Source organism: Melanerpes formicivorus, unplaced genomic scaffold (genome assembly GCF_026170545.1).
Source record: "Melanerpes formicivorus ecotype bairdi unplaced genomic scaffold, bMelFor1.0.p_v2 SCAF_77, whole genome shotgun sequence".
Lineage (NCBI taxonomy): Eukaryota > Metazoa > Chordata > Aves > Piciformes > Picidae > Melanerpes > Melanerpes formicivorus.
The window spans coordinates 2,957,504-2,982,285 of record NW_027142429.1 but is presented as its reverse complement, the minus strand read 5'-3'; the positions used below and the strand labels follow the sequence as shown (position 1 = coordinate 2,982,285).

At 50.2% G+C, this 24,782-nt stretch overlaps 1 protein-coding gene across 13 annotated transcripts in view; it reads right to left on the bottom strand.

Annotated features, from left to right (window-relative positions):
• The window catches only part of EHMT1 (euchromatic histone lysine methyltransferase 1), a 143,906-nt gene that overhangs the window by 88,756 nt on the left and 30,368 nt on the right, over nucleotides 1-24,782 (bottom strand). For 7 of the 13 annotated variants that reach the window (XM_068164135.1, XM_068164142.1, XM_068164138.1 and 4 more), the window contains exon 1: nucleotides 6,840-6,940. The exons of 4 other annotated variants lie outside the window; for them this stretch is intronic. Coding sequence is in view for 1 of the 9 variants with exons in the window: in XM_068164136.1 (XP_068020237.1) it covers nucleotides 4,372-4,458 (87 nt within the window). In the remaining 8 variants the exon portion in view is untranslated. Of the gene's footprint in view, nucleotides 1-329; nucleotides 410-4,371; nucleotides 4,797-6,839; nucleotides 6,941-24,782 lie in introns of those variants that run through there. 2 more of the 13 variants (XM_068164136.1, XM_068164145.1) reach the window with 2 other exon arrangements.

The window sequence follows — 24,782 nt, the reverse complement described above, 5'->3', positions numbered from 1 at the left end:
AAAGCCCAAGCCTCCCCACAGCCAGGCAGTGTCAGAGGCTGAAGTACCTGCAAGCCCATGGCAGAGCAGAAGGACCAAGCCTCAGAGCACAGACAGAGCCTGGCCAGCCTCCTCCAGCCAGCTCCCCAGCACACCCTGCCTGCCCTCCCACACACAGGGCAGGAAAATTACTGTATAGAGAAAGAGACAAATAAAGAACCCCCAGCCACCATTCCCCAAACTCTTCCTCCTCTGCAAGGCTTCTCCTTCCCATCAGGAGACAGCCTGCCTGCGCCAGGGCCGGCGGGGAGCCACTCTTTGAGAGGCCTGGGAGATGGACCCTGCTGTACCTGCAGACATCTTGTTGTCTTCTTCTGGTGAAGACTCAAAGAGTTGCATATTCCAGATCCTCATGAGCAGTGATTCAGTTTCTGCTCATGTGATAAAAGCTCCCTCTACAGAGTGAGCATGCCCAGAGGAGACCATTTCACTGCTCCCTCCAAGCTGCTGCAGCCATTTCACAGAGAACCTGCCGGCTCCAGGGCGTCCATTGGAGCGATTATCCCGGGCATCCCGGGGACGCACCGGTAATGCAGATCATCTGTCAACTTTCTGACAGGGTGCCAGGCCTCAAAACTGATGGCTGGCCTGGAAAAAAAAAAAAAAAGAAAAAAGAAAAAAAGACAAGAAAAGGGGGGGAAAAAAGGCCTTTTAAACCATAGAGTGAGTTGTTCTGTCTGGGTGGCCCTCAAGAGTAGCCTTTGCCCACAGGAAAAGCAGAGGCAGGAGGGACAGGGAGAGATGCTGGGCAGCTTGGGGATGCTCCCGTGATGGTTTTGTTCTGCTTTAATAAAGCAGCCAACTTCTGAGCTCTAGGAGGAAGGCACATGGGTTAAACCGGTTCAGTCTGCAGTGTCCAACTGCAAGCACATGTAGGATCCAATCTGCTGAGCCATTTTTCACTTTGGGGATTAATAAAGACAACCTGACCTGGTACAACCAGCCTTAAAAGGATATCACAAAGGGGGTCATTAAAAAAGAGAGGGATGAAAAATGGAATGAGGGGGGAAAGCCCTAATGAAGTGACAGTGCACTACGAGGTGCAAGACCTCCGAGTTCAGCCTATGTCTAACCATATGATAGAGCTAGCCCAGCCAGCAAGATGAAAGGTGACTTTTTAGCTTCAAAATAAAAGTAGTTTGTCTCTGTCCCACTTAACAATCAAGCCTCAACTCTTGGCAACCTTCATACATGCTCAAGATCCCAGTAAAACTGCCAGAGCAACTCACAGGAACATCTGTAAGCAGAGAACAGCTGGAAGGGATTCAAGCACAAGGCTGGCATTTCTTGGAGGCTGGAGCAGGAGCCTGCTGGAGCTGGAGGCTGCTGGAGAACCTCCCACCCGAGCAAGGGGAGGGCGGCAGGCAGCCCGGCAGAGGAGGCCAGAAGGAAGAGGAAACTCAGCAATGGCCCTGTGGCACCACCCGCTTGTTGTTGGCCAAAGAGAAAACAATGAGAGCAGGGAGGGCAGTTCTCTTTAAGAGCAGGGATTCAAATGAAGACAGCCAAGTGTAATGTGTTACGTTGGGCTGGAGGGGGCAGGGAGCAGCCTGCACTGCAGGGAGAGAAAAGGCCATCGAAATCCATAGTGAGGTTTGGAGGAGCCCAAGGGGTTGTTTTGCCTTACACCTTGCACCAAGAGCAGGCAGGCAAGCGCAGGCCTTCAGCACAAGCAGGAAGCCATCAGCTCCTCTGCTACATCCTCTCTGCTGAGCGTCTCCTGCCTGGAAGCATCAACAGGCCACGGTTTCTCCAGCCCAAGCAGCTAATCCGCCACTGTGTCTGGGCTCATTTGCAAAGCAGCAGCAGTTAAAGCAGCAGAAGAGCCTGCCACGGATCTGCCTCGGCCACGAGGATGTTCTTTTCCTCACCATTTCCCTACTAAACAGTTAAAACACACAAGGCTAAATCGAGATGACTGAAATTCATAGATCAGGAATATCTGAGGTGACAGTAGAAAGCAAGGAGCTCTCTTTTCAACCCACTGGGGGTTGGTTTGACGTAGAACTCAAAGTTTTAACATGGACAAAATGAGATTTTCCTGGCCTTTCTGTCAGCTGCTGAGAAGTGTAGAGGTAACTCATTTAAGACATACTCAAAAATCCCTAAACAAAAGCAACCAAACCCCCGCTACACAGAGGTTGTCTCACGCAGCGCATCAAAGGATGACTCTAGTTCCAACCAAAGGTGGCTTGGAAACAGTTGATGCGTTGCCCTTCCTTGCAGCATGAAATTATCCAGCTTTCATTAAACCCCCAGAAACAAAAACAAAGGTATTAATGAAGGCAGAGGCAATGAACTACCACAGCCAACATCCCCTTTCAGAGAGAAAATAATGCTGGAGAACCTCAGCCTTCCCGTGCAGGCAGAAGGGCAGCACTCCCCACCACATCTCCACACTAGACCTGGTTAAATACATGCTCAGAACGAGACACACTTTCCACATCTCACAGCCATCCTTGAAAGCACTAAACACCATTTAACAGAGAGGGGGGAAAAATAATAAACCAAAGCTGATCAGGGTATTACTGCAGCTCTTCAACAACCAACTTGAGCGAAGCGATCGATCAGCATCATACCAGCATCTGCACAGTGCCAAGGGATGCTCTGTGCTGGTTAAGAAGACCTTAAAGTCATACTATCTAGAAGGAGAAAGGCTTCCAGACCACCACAGCCTGGGCAGCATCCAGCAGCTCTCACAGCACTGCCTCCTGCCCCAGGACCCCCTTTTCCCCCCTTCTGCAGAGCTCAGGTGCTGCACAAGCTCTTTTTTCACCAGCTGGCTGAAGACTCGGCTCCAGGCTGGCCAAGGAGGCAGCTTTTCTAATGGTGAATGGTAAGAAGAACAAGCCTGTGCCCTGTGAAGCTTTCCCCCTTCTTTAACCCAAATGCTCTCCAGCAGTTTCCCTACCAAACAAATACAAGACACCATAGCATGCTCCTTTAAAACTGTCTTCTACCATGGACCAGAAAACCTCAAGGTATTTTACACGGCGGCACTCTGGCCTCTGCTCTCCCGTTCTAGGCTGGAATATCCCTTTCAGAAATCTCCCATTTTCAGGAGGAAGGCAGCAGCACAACAACCTCCCTGCACAAAGGACACTGGGTTCCTCAGGGCTTTTGCTTAATTACACCATTACATACAGCATTTTCACAGCTCCCTTGCAGAGGAAGCACAAGTGGGAGGCAAAGGGAGAGTTTTCATTCCATAGGAAGAACAATATTTAGCTCTGCAAAATACAAGGGGTTTTCCTAATTTCCACCAGGCTTCTCTTCTTCCATTTGCTCAAATCTGAAGCTTCTTTTCAGCCTCCCCAAAGCACAACCAGCTGAAGAGCCTTTTGATACAAGGCAAGGATTTCTGCTGGAATAATGATCTGCCTCTGCACTGCCCAGCTCCGCCACAAGCCGTTAAAACGCCTCCCTTCCCTCCTCAGCCATTTTGTAGCACATTTCTTAACCAGAATGTCCCAGGACAAACTGAGTATCCTCAACATCCCCCAAAGGAGCCCAAATATCCACCTCTGAGCTGAGGCTCCAGTCCTAAAGGTGCAGACAGTCATTAATGCACACTTCTGGAATCACAGCCTTCTCCACCTTCCAAAACCTGGCTGGATTGTTGGGGGTTTGTTTGTTGGGGTTGTTTTTTTCCCCCTTGAAGTTTCCAAGCCATCTCCCTCCCCCTCTTTCCCCAGCAAAGTTGAAAAACTGTTTTTTACTTAATAGGAAACATGTTCCCCAGGATGCTGCCTTGAGTACATCACACACACCAAGTAGAGGAAGAAGAAAAAAAATAAAGGGGTGGGGGGGAAATAAAAGGAAAGGGGAAAAAAATATCAAAGGAAAAAAATGAAAGGAGATGAAAATGAAAGGCAAAAAAAAGGAAAGGAAAAAAAAAAAGGAAAGGAAAAAATAAAAGGAAAAAAAAAAAAGGAAATAAAAAAGCTGCTGTTGCAACAGATGTTGAGATGTAAGCTCTCAGGGAGAGGTTTCCATGTTTTGATAAGAATAAGCGTTGCATATTTCATTTACAAGGGCAATCCTAGGACTTTATTTAGAAGCATATTGGCCAGACAGCTGTAATTTAGAACAGATCTCTATTCCTAACAGTTCCCAATTATAAACTCCCTCAGCTTTAACTTACAGTTAACCACAGCTCCTTCCTTCTCTTCTGGCAATCTAAACCCACCACCATCACCTCCCCTTCATTCAGCTAGCACCAACCAAGAGCTTCCACCCTACAAACAACAGCCTTGCTCCAGAAGGCTCCTAAACACAGCATGCCTTGCACATCCCATTTCAGCACAGGGAGCAAGCTTTAACCACACTCACCGTTTGCTCCACGGGCAAATGTTTTATTGGTTTATTGGGGGGATGGTAGATGGGGTGGGAACCAGAGCCATGTCCCTGCAAAGCCATCCTGCTTAGATTTGGAGTCTTCTGCCCAGCAGAGCCGGCTGTAAAAATGGCTGCTCACATTCAATCTGGCTTCTGCTGCAACACTTCACTGAAACAAACGCTGGAGCCCCGCTGGAGGTTCTTGCTGACGAGCCTCACGTGTTCAACGTGTCCCTGTTCTTTGACCTCACACCTAGTTTATTTATTTATTTAATTAGATAGATAGAGAGATTATTATTTTTTTTTTTCTAAAGGATTATGGCATTCAGGTGAAAAGAAGCAAGTTCTTCATGGAGGAGAATCAGTGCTTATCCATGATGCTTTTTGTATCTCTCTCTCTCTCCCCCCAGCTCCTGAGCTATGAAATATCGCCGTTGATGGCTCTACCAGCAATTCCGCTGACATTCTACAGTTTCTGCAAGGAACAGAAGGAGCAGATGAACTCTTAAAAAAAAAAAACAACACAAAAAAAGAGAGAAAGAAAAAACAACCACCAAGCTCCTGCCTTCATGCAAATATCACTAGTTAAGGAGAGCGGAGAAATAAAGAAGCGAGCATGATGTGTGTACAGAACTGGCTCTAAAGAGACTGCTTTTCAGCAACTGCCATAAGGTGGCAGTGGGTCTTTAAGGCTACCTTACACCTTTCACACAAGCACAATAGGAAATTATCACACGAGTGGGGTTTTTTTTCCAGCATCTGAAACTGTTTAACTCGAATTTCCTCATCAAGGGAGCCCCGGACCATAGGCGAAAACTTGGGGCCGAGATCAACTCAACGCCGCGGTTGCACAAGGAGAAAAAGCCACCAGGATGACTGTTGAAAGGCTGTAAACGCAGCCCCCATCTGAGCCAAAGAAAATCAACCCCTTTTCCTCCCAGTCTACAATTACAATGCTGTTGATTTTACAGAAACGCTTTTCTTTGTGCATTCATCCAACCATAAACAAGCCAGAGTCCATTAAAGAGTAACAGAAGTCCTGCGTGGCCAGCAAGCTGGGGCTCCAGCAGACTTTTATGCCGGGACTGTAAAAGCAACATCAGTAAGCAAGCTGGTCACCAGCTCAGAGCAGGGCTGACAAAACCAGACAGGCTCAGAAAACACCAAGGAAGTGCTGGGAACACAGGAAATGCAGAAGCAGGCAATAAGGAGGCAAGTTTCTTTAGGTAATGAAGTGACTCATCATGCACATTGACCCAACTGTGCGAGACCATCACCAGGGACACGGCAGGAAAATCACAACCTGTGTTTTCTTCTTTACCAAGCACCCCCTGAATCTATGAAAAGCAGCCCTGGAGAAAGGGCTGATCTACCTTACTGCACGAGGGACCATGATCACAAAGATTTCTGTTAATGAAGTTAACCACAAGAACTTTTGTGATGCCAACTTATTCCCAGTGCCCTCACAGCAACGCAAACCTCTTGCCTTACCTTCGCTCACAGCCAGGCTCAAGCAAGTGTGAACACCCAGCAACTCACCTCCCATAGAAGCTAGGCTCTTCGAGGGCTCAGCCTCACGACCAACACCTTCCCCCCTGCTCCATGCAAAGTCAGATCTTGCCTAGACCTCACTAAGACAAACATTGGAGCCAGTGTAAATGTTTTATTGGCACTTCACCACACAGCTCGCTTGTCCAACAACTGGAGTCAGTAGCTCAGGCAGCACACAACCTGCTGGTGCTTACACATTCCTTGTGAAAAGCTGGCAACTACAGACCAAATCCAACAGCCCACCTTTGCACAACTCACACAGTCTGCTTCCTTCCCCCAAGCCCTCTTGCCAACACCTTAAACCCCTGCAAGAAGCAGGGAAAAATCTCCCAGCCAAAAGAATAAACACATCGATATTCCCTCCTCTCCTCGCCACTTTGGAGGACCTGATGTGGCAAGGTTTGTTTGCAATCTTTGGAATGCAAAACAAGCCCAAAAAAAAAAGAGAGAGAGAGAGAGTTTGAGTCCTACTTTTTTTCTGCCCTCTCACAATCACAGCCAGACCTAGATTTGAGCTGTGGAGCAGGTCTGTGCCATGCAAGGCACAGGCCATTAATGGCAATCAGCGGCCGAGCCAGGCAGCCCACGACTGAAACACCATCACATGCCTTCCAGCGTGAAGGCACAACCCAGCAGGTCCCCGCAGGCTTTGCTGCCAGCCCCTGCCTGCTGTCGCTTTATGTCACCACCCCACCATCAGCCAGGTCTGTCCTTTGGATGGGTTCAGCAGCCAGCAAAGGTCAGCGCTTCCAACCCCCTCCCCGCCGGCCCGCAGGCAGCGGTGTGAAGCCATCTCGTGTCAGTGGTGAACTCTGCTGCTTTTGAATCCATTCCAGCAGCTCTTACTCCATCCGGGCTCCTCGCTCCCCCGGCCCGGGGGCACAGGAAGGAATCAGCCGGATTTGCCCTACCTCAGTCCTGGCTGCTGGGTCTGGAGCTGCTGGGTCCTTCCAGATCCTGACTCCAGGCCTATCACTCCTCCAGCCACAAATCCATCTCACTCTATGGGTGCAGCCTCCACCCCGGAGCATGCTCAGTACTGGCTGATCTTCAGCCATTTCAGAGCTTTAATGAAATGTAAGCATAAGGAAGTGTCATTAGCAAAGAAAGGAGGGAAAAAAAAAAAGAAGAAGAAGAAAAAAAGGGGAAAAAAGAAGGTGCAGGATTCCTCCTGATCCAGCCAACCTTCCTGTTTCCATCCCCTGTCAAGGAGGTGAAGCTCTCGCTGCGGGGATCTCAGGCATTTTTAGGCAGCAAGCATCTCAGTTTAGAACAAAAGCAAGGAAATTCCTCTCTCAGCCAAGCCTTGTGCAAAAGAGGAGCATTTCCTAATGACACCCAAACCAGCACACTCTTCACTCTGGGCCTTCCACAAATGACAATATTTTCACTCAATACCATTCATTTTATTCCTTTTTTTTCCCCCTTTCTTTTTTTTCTGTCCCCAAAGGGCTTCAACTGAGGCTTTGAGCTTGCAATGCAAATCGTGCTGCCCATCCATCTTAAAGCTAAACCTACCCCAGTCCACCCTCTGCCACCTTGAAGGTTATTTTAATTCCATTTGCAAGAAACTCAAGGAGCAGAGAGGGAGAAAGAGACAACAGCACAACACACTTCATGCTCTGATTTCCTCGGGACCTGAATTTTAAGAGAGGTTTGTTCCTCACTGGTCAGCCCTCAGATTACTCCATCGTTACCTTGTCTCCTTGATTCAGTAAGACCATTTCAAAGGAGTAATAAAGGAGTTTTTTCATCTTTTCCAGTTTCCCAAACCACAAAATAAGCAAAGGCACCCAAGGTTGAAGTCCCCTGGGTGTTGTCAGTGCTGGAGGAGGACAGCCCTGCACGTGGAACTTGACTGTTCCTTAAAACTTGCATTTCCTTATCCATCCTTTGCATAACCCCCTGCAGATCCTCACCAGCTCACAGATTCACACAGAATGTTGGGGGCTTGGAAGGGACCTCAAAAGATCAAGTCCAACCCCCCTGCCAAAGCAGGATCACCTAAAGCAGGTCACACAGGAACACATCCAGGTGGGTTTTGAAAGTCTCCTGAGAAGGAGACTCCAGAGCTACCCCAGAATGCAAAGATGGTTGTTGCTGAAGTAAAGCTTTGCAGGCCAGGACAAAAATTGATTATTTGATCCCAGCAAAGTTTTAATGGATGCCTGATTCCTCACATTGGGCCCCAGCCAAACCCAGCTCTGGACGTGGAGATGGGTTTAATTGTGTGCACGCTCTGCCGAGCCAGGCTGGCTTCCGCGCCACGCATGGCTGAGACTCCTGCCATGTATGTACAGTGCCTGCTTCACTGCTCGGCTTTGGATGCTTCAAAGGAAGAGAAAAATAAATAAATCAAGTTACTTTATCAACACAGTGTTTCAGGAACAATCAGGGTGACACAGATGAATGCCAAACCCCCAGCTTCTCTCCTGGACCAGGCTCCCCAGGTAAGCACAATCCGAAGAGGCTTTTCTGTACAACTCAGTGAGCCAAGTTCAAGTCAGGATTTTCATCAGTCCACAGCATGTTCATGTGCACCACACAAACAACTCAGCATCTTGTTCCCTCATCAGTTCTCTGATGAATCCAGGCCCAGTCCTCGACTGCAGCTTTTGAGCAGCTTATTTGGGGTGGGATTCCTGGTGGAGTGCTGAACACCAGGCAGCCTTCCACGCCAAACGCTGGCAAGCTGCATTTGACTGAAACATTTTCAGAGCCCCAAGCCTTTGATAAAGTGACCCAGGATAAACCATAATAATGTGGCACAAAGAGCAGTGCTTAACTCCCCTCAGACCTCTACTTTGCTGCAGGGTTTCACCAAAGCCCCAGGCCCGGGGCCCAGCAGGAGCCGTCTGCCCCCCCTTTGGCTGCCCCTTCCCGGGGGGACGTTCCTCGGGGAGCCGCATTCCCAGCGCAGGCTGCCATCCTCTCCGCACCACATTAGGCAAATCCAAGACCCCACAGGGCCTGCATTAAGCCCAGATTGGTAAACTCTGCAGACAGATGCTATTCTGGGCCTCACCCCTGCCACGAAACGGGGGGCAGTTTAAAAACAATACCCAGCCCATAACATCCAGCAGCCAGGTCTGCTGAAGCTAGCAGTGTTTGCATCTCGCACAGCTCAAGCATGTCAAGTTTGTTTCCTTGGAAACAAAGACCAATTTGCAAGCATTGCTTTCTGCCCCCCCTTTTTTGATTCCCCTTTCTTTTTAATCCTTTTTTATGTATTGGTTTGGGTTTGTTTTTTTTCAATGCAATGAAGACACACATACCTGCAGCTGTGGTCCATCCAAAGGAATTACAGCAGAGTCACTTCACCCACAGGGTTGGCAAGAGAATTGTTAATGGGTTTGGCTAATGAACAATTGCTTTGCTGCACGAAGGGAAAACCACAGTTCAGCACTGTTTAGAAAGCCCTTTCCCCCCCCCTCCATAGATGCACACAGGAGGCATTGGAATTTATATTGTTTCCTTGGGGACAGGTGGGGAGGGGGGGAGGGGAAGCAAAGGCAGAGTCATTTGCTTACCCTAGGCTAGGTAGGGTGATTCCAATGGAATCCAAGGGAAATCCTGTCTTGCTCCTACCATGGAGCTGCAAAAGTCAGACCAGGCCTGCTCAAACACACCTGCTCTCAACACAGGTTGAGGAGGCAACACAAGGTTGATCAAAATGAAAGCATTCACGTCTTCTGGGTATGTTTTGCCTGCTTCAAGCTCAACTTTTTCCTCCCATTAGGGCTGAAGTGGGAAGCCAGCTTCCCTATGCAGCTCTAACTCTTTCTCTTAGAGCCTGCTCACATCAAAGGTCCTCATGCTGAAGGCAGTAAATCCCATGGTGATGACACAGAACCTCTCTGCGCAGGCAAGAAGGAGGAGGGAGGGCAAAAAGTGGCAGAGCTGAGGTATCTATAGCCTGATCTGCAGAGGCAGGCAGTACCTCCACCCTCCAGAGCCTTTGTCCGGAATCACAAGAGCTCAGCACCTTCCAGAAATCTGCCAGATATGGCATAAAATGGACACACAGGAGAGCAGGAAATAAACCCATGGCTCTTTAAACATGCCCTCCTGGAGGCTGACTCAGCAGAGTTCATTTCCCAGCATGCTTGGGCTGAGGCCAGGATGTAATCTCTCCTTGAGGAGATTACCTTCATCTCTGAGGGAGCAGAGCCCCAAACTGGTTCCTATTAGCATCCCCACAGTAGGAAAAGCCAAGGGAGCTGCACCAACAGGAGCAAGAAAAGCTTCCTCTCACCACATAAAGGCCAATGCCCCTGGAGAATCACAGAGTCCTTGCTAGAGCCAGTGCCCAGCAGTAAAGCTGATGTGAACCCCTGATGCTTCACACATCTGAAAGTCAGGCCTTGAGCTCTAACATACCAGATACTCCAAAGAGGTTCAGAGCTTGTAAAGGCCACTGTACAGACAAGAGCAGCCAAACCCCATACAAGCAGCCTTGCTGTCCTCTTGAACCTGCTCACAGCAGGACAAAAGCAGTCACTCAGAGGGAAAAGGGTAAACAAAAAGCACCAAAAAAACCCAAATCCTGCAAACATCCATCAAAACTGCCAGAGGGCCTCACCCCAGGGCTTGAAAACCTCCTCTCTTTTCAGCACACTGGCTTTTCCAGCGTGGCTGAGGACACTGAACACAGCTACCACAGGATTCCATTCCGGCTCCAGCCCTGGCAGCAGAGCCCCCAGCCTGCACCCTGCAACGCTGGGCAACCTTCACCATGTAGTGCACTCAGTTTTATTCCAACCAATGTTTTGGTCTTGAGTTTTATGTCAAGGAGACTGTTCTAGTCACCTTCCTCTTCTGGGGGAAGAAGAAGGAGAACAGTCTAGTTCTTCCTGATCAAAAGCAGAGCATACACTGAAAAAGGCATCTAAGCATCAGCATGTGAAGAAGAACCAGCTGTGAAATCAGTGTGATTGGCTTCAGTGTACTGCAACAAGGCAAATTCCTGGGCATTCCTATAAAGCAATTGATAATAAGAGAGGGGAACAGTAGGCAAAATTAACACAGCTGTTTTGCAGGTGGAAAAAACAAGGCTTGGATAATTCACTGCCAAAAATTTCTGGGGTGGTCCTCCACAAATCTGCCCTGGTGAGACTCTGGCTGGAGCACTGCCTCCAGTTCTGGTGCCCCCAGAGAGAGTTGTTAGCCATTGGAATGTGCTGCCCAGGGAGGTGGTGGAGTCACCATCCCTGGAGGTGTTCAAGAGGGGATTGGATGTGGCACTTGGAGCCATGGTTTAGTAGTCAGGAGGTGTTGGGTGACAGGTTGGACTTGATGATCTCTGAGGTCTTTTCCAACCTTATTGGTTCTATGATTCTATGAATCTGCCCTTCACTGTGCTTCCCAGTTTTAGTCCAACAGGTTTTGAGAGATGCATAAATGCCTGGGCTTGGGAAGAGCCTTGCTGCCAGGGGGGAGAATGCTGAGGGCAGGCAAAGAGAAAAAGCACAGTGAGTTAAAAACAAGTCCTCTGCAACAGCACAAGAAGGACCTGGAACTGCTGGAGAGGGTCCAGAGGAGGCCCTGAAGATGATCAGAGGGCTGGAGCACCTACCCTGTGGGGAGAGGCTGGGAGAGTTCAGCCTGGAGAAGAGAAGGCTCCAGGGGGACCTTGGAGCAGCCTTCCAGTACCTGAAGGGGCTCCAGGAGAGCTGGGGAGGGACTTTGAACAAAGGCTGGGAGTGACAGGATGAGGAACAATGGCTTTGAGCTGGAAGAGGGGAGATTGAGACTGGAGATGAGGAAGAAAATATTATAGTGAGGCTGGGGAGACACTGGCACAGGTTGCCCAGGGAGGCTGTGGATTCTCCCTCCCTGGACATGTTCAAGGCCAGGCTGGATGAGGCCTTGAGCAGCCTGGGCTGGTGGGAGGCATCCCTGCCCATGGAACTGGATATCTTTAAAGTCCTTTCCAACCTGTGGTAGTTTTAGGCTATGCCTTTCCAAATTGTTCACAGATCTTGAAGAGAAAGTAGTAAAATGCAAATCAATCACCAGTGGGTGTAAGAAGGAAAATAATGACAGTTCTAAACAACCCCCTTGGAAGAGACTGAAACTCCTTGTACAAAACAATCTCCCTCTCTTCTCACTTCCTCAGGCTGGGAGATGCTAACTTGCTTCTGCTTGACCTTGGCTGCACTGCTTTTGGTGTGACTGCGATGAACTCCTCTGCTTCTGTCTCTTGTCCCTTTTGTACAGGGGGGTAAGGGGGAGGCAGGGAGGGAGAAGCTAGAACCTTCCCCTGGTCCTTGGGGTTCCTGTGCTGTTTATTGATTGTAAGTATCTGTAAATCTTGTCAATCCTTCATTGCAGATGGTAGTTCTGCTTGTAGTAGTTCTGCTTCCTTTGCTTCCAGCTGAGCTGGGCTGGCAAATTTCATGTTGGAGGAGGGAATTCTTAACCTACCACACAACCCAAAGCATTCTATGATTGTATGAAAATACTGTGACAAAATAATAGCAAATATGGAAATTGAGTGCCATTACACCACTCATTGACCAATTTATCTACTGCTTTCACTTCCTTTTCTCTACCTGTCCTGCCTTGCAACCCCTACAGCCTGCTGTCTGCAGGTAGCAAAGAGTCAATGGATGCCCTGAGCCCCATGTGTGTCTGCAGACAGATTTAAACGTGGGCTGATAGTCCTGGGATTTATTTTAATGGCCAAATCATTAAATCACCCAATCTGTTTGGGTTCCCAGAGCTAGAACACTAAAGCCTTGCTGTGTTACAGAGGACAAACACAAGGCTGCTATGGAGAGCTCAAATCTCAGATTGATGAGCTCCTTCTGACGCTTCTCTACATGAAAGGAAACAAACCAGAGGTCAAAACACAACCAAATTTCAAATCAAGAGTCAGATGCTGATTTTGGGTGGCCAGCTCAGTGAGAGTTTCAAACTAGAACACTAAAGCCTTGCTGTGTTACAGAGGACACACACAAGGCTGCTATGGAGAGCTCAAATCTCAGACCAGGTTTCAAACCAGGTTTCTTAAGGCCTCATCCAGCCTGGCCTTGAATACCTCCAAGAAGGAGCCATCTACAGCCTCCCTGGGCAACCTGTTCCAGGGTCTCCCCACCCTCACTCTCAAGAATTTCTTCCTAATATCAAGTTCCTTCTCATGTTTAGATGGAACTTCCTATGATCAAGTTCATGCCCTTTACCTCTTGTCCTGTCAATGGGCAACACTGAGAAGAGTCTGGCCCCATCTTCCTGACACCCATCCCTTGTAAGCATTCACAATTCCCCTCAGCCTCCTCTTCTCCAGGCTAAACAGCCCCAACTCCCTCAGCCTTTCCTGTATGTGAGGTCAGCTTTCTCTTCTCCAACAGCACTCAAAGACATTTGCTTGGTGGCTGCAAGCTCTGGTGCTCCACTTGAAACACGGATCACCCCCATGATTCACTTCAAAACCCAGAAGCAGAGCATCACACCAAGACAGCTCCTTCCTGTGTGCCTTTGATAAATGACTCCTGCTGCACTTGTGGAACCAAATTTCAGCACTGCCAATGCACAAACCAAGAAAACCCAACCAGATGGGCTGAACGTGCTCCTCCAAGAAAGATCCCAGTCAGCAGCTGCCAATATAGGCCCAGACACCGCCAGTGAAGGGAGAGTGTTGCACAGTGTTACCACAGCACACGGCTTACACCTCGCAGTCTGTGGGATGCTCTCTCTCCAGATGGGTGGGAGTCAAGCAAGGAGCTGCTGCAGCACCTGCCAAACATCACTTGGCCTTTTTTTTTTGCCTCCTCAGCACATCTGAAAGGAGGAGACCTCAAAGATCATCTGGCCCAACCTTCCTTGTCAAAAGCAAGGTGGCCCAGGATGCTGGAGAGCTGAATCTCAGAAGTGTCAGAGATTTCTAACAGACACTTCATGGTGCAGAGTCTGAAGTGACAACATTTCAAACACTGAGGATATGAATGCTGAGCCTGAAAGAGCAGCTACACAGAATCATAGAACACACTGGGGTTGGAAGGGACCTTAAAGGTCATCTAGTCCAAGTCCCCTGAAGTCAGCAGGGACATCTCCAACTAGAACAGGTTGCTCAGAGCCCCATCAAGTCTGACCTTGAATGTCTCCATGGATGAGACCTCTACTACCTCCCTGGGCAACCTGTTCAAGTGTTCCACTACCTTCATAGTAAAGAGCTTCTTCCTGATGTCCAGTGCTTTCAAACCATTCCCCCTCGTCCTGGCACTCCCAGCTCTTGTCAGAAGTCCCTCCCCAGCTCTCCTGCAGCCCCTTCAGATACTGAAAGGCCTCACTAAGGTCTCCCTGGTGCCCTCCAGGCTCTTCTCCAGACTGAACACCCCCCACCCAACCAGCCTCTCCCCATACCAGAGATGCTCCAGCCCTCTGATCACTTTTGTGGCTTCCTCTAAAGCCTCTCCCTTTGGAGCACAGCCCTGTGAGGAGAGGCTGAGGGAGCTGGGGTTGCTTAGCCTGGAGAAGAGGAGGCTCAGAGGAGACCTTATTGCTCTCTACAACTCCCTGAAGGGAGGTTGTAGCCAGGTGGGGGTTGGTCTGTTCTCCCAGGCAACCACCAACAGAACAAGAGGACACAGTCTCAAGCTGTGCCAGGGGAGGTTTAGGCTGGATGTTAGGAAGAAGTTCTTCCCAGCAAGAGAGATTGGCCATTGGGATGTGCTGCCCAGGGAGGTGGTGGAGTCACCATCCCTGAAGGTGTTTAGGAAGAGCCTGGATGGGGTGCTTGGTGCCATGGTTGAGTTGATCAGATGGTGTTGGGTGATAGGTTGGACTCGATGATCTCAAAGGTCTTTTCCAACCTGGTTCATTCAATTCAATTCAATTCAATTCAGTTCAATTCAATTCAATTCAATTCAGTTCAATTCAATTCAATTCAATTCAATTCAATTCAATTCAATTCAATTCAATTCAATTCAATTCAATTCAGTTCAATTCAGTTCAATTCAATTAAATTCAAATCTATTCTATTCAAATCTAAATCTATTCTATTCTATGAGTCTAGTCTATGATTCTACTCTATTCTATGACTCTATTCTATTATTCTATGATTCTATTCTATGATTCTATTCTATCCTATCCTATCCTATCCTATCCTATCCTATCCGGTCCATGTCCTAGGAAACAAGGAGCTGGGAAGCTGCACCACTGCCAAAGCCTGGCACAGGGAGGAGGGAGGTAAATTATTGAGGAGAGCAGGGACAGTTTTTAAGGGCTCTTGATTATTCCTTGGAATAACATTTAAAGTTAAAAAAAAAACCCCAAACCCCAACAAGCCAACAAGCCCCAAACCCAAAGCAACAACTTCCTGGAGCAACTCAAATGTGCAAGCATTTTGCTTGGTGTTCCGACTGCCACATTTCATATTTCAACCAACAGCCAGGCCAATATTGCTGCTTAATTTAACAGAACTGGATCCTGCATGCATCTCCAACAGACTAAAGCCCAGAAATATCCACATGTTCTAATGATGACTTGGCACCACTCGCAGCCAAACAGATTTCAGCCATATTTCTGGCCTAGGAATTCTTTCCCTAAGAGAAGAAAGCCCTCTGCTAATGGCTCTTGCATTCTCTCCACCCACCCACCCCCCACCTCCCCCGAGCCGTTGGGGGATTTAGGAACAAACAGGAAAACCCAAAACTACTTAGTGCCATTGTAATTCAAGGAACATCTGGCCAGTTTTCTTGGCCCCTTAAAAGGCTGGAGGCAGCTTTGCAGCGGCTCAGCCCCTGTTGCCCAGGCAGAATGGTTCCTTTTCCATTTGCATGCTTTGCTCCAGTTCTGTAGTTTCTATGCCAACAAGCATTTGCAGCTCCTCAAAAAGCACATTGGGAAGTGGGGGGGGGGGGGCAGATGGGAGATTTGGAATGTGATAATGATCTTTTTTTCCCCCCCCTTTGGGGGTTTTCTTTGTTGCTGTTGTTCCCCACCCCCCAAAAAAAAAAACCCAACCCTAAATCTGCCATTCCCCACATTTTTGAACGCATTTATTTTTTTCTCCTGAGCCTTGGAAACCTCCAAACAAATTCCACTGAGCATCATCTCAGCCATGGGAACTCTTCTGCCTGCTCCAAAATGCAGCAGTGACTCAGACAAGGGAAAGTTGTTTCAGTCTGATGTAGAAAGAGAAATGCACACACACACACACGGTCACATAAACATATAGACACACACACACATATATATACACACACACACCCCCTCTCCAGTGCTCTCTGCAGACAAAGATTCAATAGCAAAGAACTTTTGGTGTCTCCTCAGACAATAGGCCTGTGGGGAGCACAATAAATCTGCAGCGCTGAGAAATGAGCCCTCCAGACACAGCCCAGCCCAACCCTGCCAGGCTGGAGGAACTCCATGCAAGTTCACACATGACAGGATCAGGATTGGTTCACTGGGAAAAGACCTAGAAGATCATGGAATGAGTTGGGTTGGAAGGGACCCCCAAGATCATCCAGTTCCAACCCCACTGCCACGGGCAGGGACACCTCCCACCAGCCCAGCTTGCTCAAGGCCTCATCCAACCTGGCCTTCAACACCTCCAGGGAGGGGGAATCCACAGCCTCCCTGGGCAACCTGTGCAGAGCCTTCCTGCCCTCAAGCACACCCAAACTCCCATCCAATTTGATGGCATTTGCAACCTTACTGAGGGTGCACTCAACTCCCTCACCCAGATCATTGATAAAGACATTACACCTCCAAGGAGGGAGCAGCCACAGCCTCCCTGGGCAACCTGTGCCAGTCTCTCCCCACCCTCACCCTCAACAATTTCTTCCTCCTCTCCAGTCTCAATCTCCCCTCTCCCAGCTCAAAGCCCCTTGTCCTGTCACTCCCAGCCCCTGTCAAAAGTCCCTCCCCAGCTCTCCTGGAGCCCCTTCAGATATTGGAAGGCTGCTCTAAGGTCTCCCTGGTGCCCTCTCTTCTCCAGGCTGAACAGCCCCAACTCTCTCAGCCTGTCCCTAGAGGGGAGGTTAACCAGCCCTATGACCATAGGACAGCACCCACCATCACCTGCTTCTCATAATCTTCTTGTCCCTAAGCTCCAGAGGGTGAAAGCCTCACAGTGATGCCACCAGCTCTAAACATTCACTTACAGGCTCACCACTAATGCTGGAGATCTGTTATCTCCTCAGCCTCCTTCCTGCACACAGGTAACACAGAACCTGAAGTGCTGGGAGGGGAGAGGAGAAGATGGATGAAGCCGTGCAAGAGAATCATGGAATTGTTTTGCTTGGAAGAAACCTTTTAAGATCAAGTCCAACTGTCAACCCAACACTGCCAGGTCACCACTAAACCATGTCTCTAAGCACCACATCTACACAGCTTTTAAACCCCTCCAGGGATGGGACTCCACCACCTCCCTGGGCAGCCTGATCCAGGCTTTGAACACTCTTTCAGCAAATACATTTTCCTTAATCACAGAATGGCTTGGGTTGGAAGGGACCTCTAAAGGCCATCTAGTCTAACCCTTCCCCCCCTGAAATGTTCAACCTAAACCTCCCCTGGTGCAACCTGAGGCCATTTCCTCTTGCTCTGCCACCTGATACTAGGACAAAGAGACCTCCCTGCAACCTCCTTTCAGGGAGCTGCACAGAACAGTAAGTTTTCCCCTCAACCTCCTCTTCTCCAGACTGAACACCCCCAGTTCCCTCAGCTGCTCATCACTAGTCCTGCTCTCCAGGCCCTTCATGAGTTTTGTTGCCCTTCTCTGGACCTGGTCCAGCCTCTCAATGTGATTGAGTGAGGGACCCAACACTGAAGCCAGTATTTGAGGTGCAGCCCCACCAGTGGAGAGTACAGGGGCACAACTGGTTCTCTGCTCCTGCAACCCAGACCAGGATGCTGGTGGCCTTCTTGGCCACCTGGGCACACAATGGCTCATGCCACACTCTCAAGCAGCACCCCCCCCAGGTCCTTTTCTGCCAGGCAGTTTCCAGCCACTCTGCCCCAAGCCTGGAGCCTTTGTGTGGCTGTTGGGACCCAAGGGCAGGACCTTGCCCTTGGCCTTGTTGAACCTCATCCCACTGATCTCTGCCCATCCACCCAGCTTTGTCAGATCCCTTTGCAGACCCTTCCTGCCCTCAAGCAGACCCAAACACCCATCCAATTTGATGTCATTTGCAACCTTACTGAGGGTGCACTCAACTCCCTCACCCAGATTACTGATATAGACATTACAATAATCAACCCTAACCACACAACCAGGAGAAAATACTTTTGAGGACCCAAATCTAGTAAGCTCCTCTTACCCCAGCCAGCCAGAGGATGCAGGGGAAGGAGGACTGGGTGCCCTGAGCCAAGGCAGAAGGTGTCCAGAGAAGGGCAGTGAACTGGGGAGGGGTCTGTGAGCCCTGTGAGGAGAGGCTGAGGGAGCTGGGGTTGCTTAGCCTGGAGAAGAGGAGGCTCAGGGGAGACTTTCTTGCTCTCTCCAGCTCCCTGAAGGGTGGTTGTAGCCAGGTGGGGGTTGGTCTCTTCTCCCAGGCAAGCAGCAGCAGAACAAGAGGACACAGTCTCAAGCTGTGCCAGGGGAGGTTTAGGCTGGAGGTGAGGAGAAAGTTCTTCCCAGAGAGAGTTGTTAGCCATTGGAATGTGCTGCCCAGGGAGGTGGTGGAGTCCCCATCCCTGGAGGTATTCAGGAAAGGATTGGATGTGGCACTTGGATTCTATGATTCTAAGGTTCCCTGTACAGCTGTTCTGGCAGGGCACAGGTTCCTTCCCTCCCTGCACCATCGGAGATGGTGCAGCGCATCAGACAACTGATTTCATCAGCAACCTGGGCTTAGCTTTCACAAGCAGGGATCAGGATGAGATCCAGGAAGGGCAAAAGCTCCCTTAGGGAAGAGGAGACAAAAGGAGCAGATTATCAGTGCAGTGGTGGCGACTGGGAAACAAAATCTATTAGTCTTCAAAAGCAGGCTGGTCCCAGGGGAGCGGTAACAGCCCCCAGCTAACAAACACTGCTACTCCTGCAAGGAGCCATCAAAAGATGAGGAGAAAACGCCTGTACAACTGCTCTCATTTGAAAAAGGCCCACAGGTCACTGCCGAGCACACGAAATGCCTGGAGCATGAGGAAGGTGCCTTGTAAACCACAGCCATTAACAGCCACTCTTCCCGCCCCCAGCTGCTGTACCAAAGGACAGCTTCCTCCTCCGGCCAGCTCTGAGGCTCTGATGTTCCCTGCCCCAGCTTCACAACCTTTGCTGCTCCAAAAGCCCTTCTGGCAGCCACGGCAGCGAGCGTGGAGCTCTTTGGTACCCGAGTCTGCAGGACTGATTCCATTCAGGCTTCTGCCTCCGCCTCACGCACAGGTAGCTTACTCTGCCTACAGAGCAGGGCCACAGCTACTGCAAAGCAGAGTATTTTCACCTCCTCCAGTGAGCTGTATGGCTTTGTGTAGCTGGAAATGCAGCTCCATCTGTGATTTAAGAGACTCAGCCTAAAATACTGAACTCAAGAGCAGCTTCTGACAGAGGAGGAGGTCGCCTGAGTGCTCTCTGCCTGAGATAACTTCTTCCATGCTATGTGCAACGAGCCAAGTGCACCAGCAGTGAGAGACAGCAATCCAACAGCTACAGAGCAAACCAACCTGGGTGGCTTTATGCTGCAATCTGCACCTCCAGGCCTTCTGAACGAGGAGGAGGAGAGAGAGGTCTCCAATTAAGAGTAAGGGAGAGTGATTTGCAAGCAGTCTTTGGCACAACCCAATCTGTCAGGACAGGTGTGACTGAGTTGCCCTGCCAGGGTGATGATGTTTAACAGGAAACAAAGGACTGTCTATGCACAGTGAGACCTGAGGAGGACACCCACACACCCTTGTGTTCCCTGAGCTCACTCTCAGCAGGAGGGAGTGCCCCTCTGCTAAGGAAGGTTGGATGATGAACTCTCAGTAGGGTGGTCTCCTGGAGCTGGGTGGTATTAAAGATCCCTTCCTTGTTCTTCTGCTTGAGATGGCAGCACAAAACTGCTGTAAATCACCAAGTGGGTTGGGTTGAAAAGGACCTAAAAGATCTTCCAGTTCCAACCCCCTGCCACGGGCAGGGACATCTCCCAGCAGCCCAGCTTGCTCAAGGCCTCATCAAACTTGAACACTTCCAGGGAGGGCACATCCACAGCCTCCCTGGGCAACCTGTTCCAGTGTCTCCCCACCCTCACTGGAAAGAATTGCTTCCACATCTCCATCCAAACGCAACAGCTGACCACATGTGCTCTTCAGCTAATGGAAACACCCTGGGGCCACTGGTCCTTTGTGCCCAGCCTTCCCCCAGTGGGTCCCTTATGGGATTACTGCAGCAGCCAAGTGAGACAAAGAACTGTTAGCTGGACTAAGTGCTACAGAAGGATCATGGAAATGAATTAACTCCTACCCCACTCTCTCCCATGAGGGATTGCACTCTGCTCCTTTGGAGCTATTTGATGTAAGGGGAGAGGGATAGACAGGACAGAGAGCAGGGGGTTTGTGCCATGTGGTTTCTCCTATTGAAACACAAACTCTAACTGTCCCCCAATGCCTTCAGGCATGCTGTGAGGAGAGCCAGGACCACATCCAGGTCTGGTGCCAGCACCTTTCCCCTGCACATAGTGGAGATGAGCTCCACCTCCACTGTCCCTGAGCCTGGGAACCTACACCTGGATGTGCAGTGCTCATGGGGACAGCAATGGCTGAGCAACACACACTTCTGCATAGATTCATAGAATGAGTTGGGTTGAAAGGGACCTTAAAAATCATCCAGTTCCAATCCCCCTGCCATGGGCAGGGACACCTCCCACCAGCCCAGGCTGCTCAGGGCCTTATCCAACCTGGCCTTCAACACCTCCAGGGAGGGAGAATCCACAGCCTCCCTGGGCAACCTGTGCCAGTGTCTCCCCACCCTCACTATAAGTATTTTCTTCCTCATCTCCAGTCTCAATCTCCCCTCTTTCAGCTCAAAGCCATTGTCCCTTGTCCTGGCACTCCCAGCCCTTGTCAGAAGTCCCTCCCCAGCTCTCCTGGAGCCCTTCAGGTACTGGAAGGCTGCTCCAAGGTCTCCCTGGAGCCTTCTCTTCTCCAGGCTGAACAGCCCCAACTCTCCCAGCCTGTCCCCACAGGGGAGGTGCCCCAGCCCTCTGATCATCTTCATGGCCTCCTCTGGACCCTCTCCAGCAGTTCCAGGTCCTTCTTGTGCTGTTGCAGAGGACTTGTTTTTGTCTCGCTGTGCTTTTTCTCTTTGCCTGCCCTCAGCATTCTCCCCCCTGGCAGCAAGGCTCTTCCCAAGCCCAAGTTTTTGTGCATCTCTCAAAACCTGTTGGACTAAAACTGGGAAGCACAGTGAAGGGCAGATTCATAGAATCATAGAACCAATAAGGTTGGAAAAGACCTCAGAGATCATCAAGTCCAACCTGTCACCCAACACCTCCTGACTACTAAACCATGGCTCCAAGGGCCACATCCAATCCCCTCTTGAACACCTCCAGGGATGGGGACTCCACCACCTCCCTGGGCAGCACATTCCAATGGCCAATCTTGCTGGGAAGAAATTTCTCCTCACCTCCAGCCCAAACCTCCCCTGGCACAGCTTGAGACTGTGTCCTCTTGTTCTGCTGCTGGGTGCCTGGGAGAAGAGACCAACCCCCACCTGGCTACAACCTCCCTGCAGGGAGTTGGAGAGAGCAAGAAGGTCTCCCCTGAGCCTCCTCTTCTCCAGGCTAAGCAACCCCAGCTCCCTCAGCCTCTCCTCACAGGGCTGTGCTCCCCAGCTTTCTTGCCCTTCTCTGGACACCTTCAAGTCTCTCAATGTCCTTCTTAAATTGAGTGGCCCAGAACTGGACACAGGACTCAAGGTGTGGTCCCCTCTGAGGCTGGTCTAGGTCTGCTTGCACACCAGCTTCCCCAGTCCTGGCAAGTCAGGAGCCCTGAACACACAGCCTGGGATGAGAACTGAATGTGTTAGCTGCTAAAATATGAAGCTGCCTTCCTCAGCCAACCCTCCCACAAAGGCTCTGAGTTAGCTCTGAGATTTATCACTGAATACTACATCACTTCTGAGCCTTTTAAGGAAGATTTTCAGCATTTTCCCAAATTAATTTCCCTCAGCCAGACAAAGTTTAAAATACCCCAAAGCCAGGTGGGTGTCTGTGGAAAGCTGGTGAAGGGAAAACCTCATCCTATGACACCTGGAAGCTGGGAGGGGACTGTGTAGAAGGGCTCATTGTGATAAGATGAGAGAGAATGGATAGAAGCTGGAAGAGGGGAGATTTAGACTAGGAGGTGAGGAAGAAATTCTTTGCAGTGAGGGTGGGGAGACACTAAACAGGTTGCCCAAGGAGGCTGTGGCTGCCCCCTCCCTGGAGGGGTTCAAGGTTTTGAGCAAGCTGGGCTGGGGGGAGGTGTCCCTGTCCACGGCAGGGGGTTGGAACTGGATGATCTCTAAGGTCCTTTCCAACCCAAACCATTCTAGAATCAATGAATCTGAAGCAGCCCCAGCCTGGATGCTGCCCTAGTGCCAGTGGGAGAGGTGTGATGGGAGTAAGAGCCCATCCCTGGTGAGACCCCACCTGGAGTACTGCCTCCAGTTCTGGAGCCCCTATGACAAGAGGGATCTGGAGGTGCTGGAAGGTGTCCAGAGAAGGGCCAGGAGGATGAGCAGAGGGCTGGAGCACCCCTCCTATGAGGACAGACTGAAGGAGTTGGGGCTGTTCAGTCTGGAGAAGAGAAGGCTCCCAGGTGACCTCATTGTGGCCTTCCAGGATCTGAAGGGGGCTACAGGAAAGCTGGGGAGGGACTGCTCAGGATCTCAGGGAGTGATAGGACTAGGGGGAATGGAATGAAGCTGGAGGTGGGGAGATTGAGGCTGGAGGGGAGGAGGAAGTTCTTCCCCATGAGAGTGGTGAAGCCCTGGAATGGGTTGTCCAGGGAGGTGGTTGGGGCCCTGTCCCTGGAGGTGTTTAAGGCCAGGCTGGATGAGGCTGTGGCCAGGCTGATCTAGTGTGGGGTGTCCCTGCCCATGGCAGGGGGGTTGGAACTAGATGATCCTTGTGGTCCCTTCCAACCCTGAATGATACTATGATACTATGAGGTGTTGAAGGCCAGGCTGGATGAGGCCTTGAGCAAGCTGGGCTGGTGGGAGGTGTCCCTGCCCACGGCAGGGGGTTGGAACTGGATGATCTTTAAGGTCCCCTCCAACCTAAACGTTCTATGCATCTCCAGCCACTGAAATGCAGCAAAGCCACCTCCCCAGAAAGAGACACAATCAGCCCAAGGACAACAAATGCTCCTTGTTAATGATGAGTAACTTTAGGGCTGAAACTGCAGGCAGTGCACACTGCCAGCAAAATCCTACCCAGGGCTCACACCATCTACCACAGCAGTCTTGACCCCGTTTTCATATGCAGGAGCAAAGAAAAACCTCCTGATAATCCTACAGAGCACAGAGCAAACAGCACTCTCTGGGACTGCTCCAATGCCTCTCCCTGTTAAACCCCCCAACATGTTCCTACAGCAGCTGAAGGATTTCAAGCAGCCACTAAAGGGTCACAATCTTTTCATTTCAGGCTTTAAGCACTTTGCCTGGCAACTGGCTGAAGGGCAAATCATTATGGGAAGAGGAAGACAATTCATTTTCTCCTCTTCTGGAAGAGAGGATTATTGGAATAAATCAAATAATCAGCTTAGACAAGAGCACAATTCACAACTCCTGACAAACAGAGGACTTCTCCTCACACTTCTTTCCAAGGGGAAGATCTTCTTGGATGGAGCTTGCAAGGCCAGTGCAGAAGGTTTGGAGTTAAATAACCCTGGGCTGCTAACTCCCAGGAGAAGGGAGGTTGCCACTCCAGATCCTGTTAGAGCCACTTCAGTTAGCTATTTACTTAATAAAGCAACTTAGAACACAGCAAATAAAGATACAAAGGCTGCTTCCCAACCTCTCTTTGTACAGAAATACATCTTCACAGGGAGGTGGGGGAGACACTGGAACAGGCTGCCCAAGGAGGCTGTGGCTGCCTCCTCCCTGGAGGGGTTCAAGGCCAGGCTGGATGAAGCCTTGGGCAAGATGGGCTGGTGGGAGGTGTCCCTGCCCATGGCATGGAGCTGGTACTGTGTCCAGTTCTGGGCCCCTCAGTTTAAGAAAGACATTGACAGACCTGAAGGTGTCCAGAGAAGGGCAACAAAGCTGGGGAGGGGTCTGGAGCACAGCCCTGTGAGGAGAGGCTGAGGGAGCTGGGGTTGTTTAGCCTGGAGAAGAGGAGGCTAAGGGGAGACCTCATTGCCCTCTACAACTACCTGAAGGGAGGTTGTAGCCAGGTGGGAGTTGGTCTCTTCTCCCAGGCAAGCAGCACCAGAACAAGAGGACACAGTCTCAAGCTGTGCCAGGGGAGGTTTAGACTCGAGGTGAGGAGAAAGTTCTTCACTGAGCGAGTCATTCATCATTGGAATGTGCTGCCCAGGGAGGTGGTGGAGTCCCCATCCCTGGAGGTGTTCAAGAGGGGATTGGATGTGGCACTTGGTGCCATGGTCTAGTCATGAGGTCTGTGTTGATAGGTTGGACTCAATGATCCTCAAGGTCTCTTCCAACCTTAGTTATACTGTGAGACTGTGATTTCTAAGGTCCCTTCCAACCCAAACCATTGCATGAATCTATGAATCTGAAGCAGCCCCAGGCTGGATGCTGCCCTAGTGCCAGTGGAAGAGGTGTGATGGGAGTAAGAGCAGCCCCAGCACTGGGCACTGAGTACAGCAGGACACTGGATTTTAGGGCCCCCTCCCCATCCAAAGCTGCCCTCACTGAGTCCATGATATTCATAAACCTACCAGGATTTCAAGCACTGTATAAGACACTGGAACCCCTTTCAAAATCAAGCAAA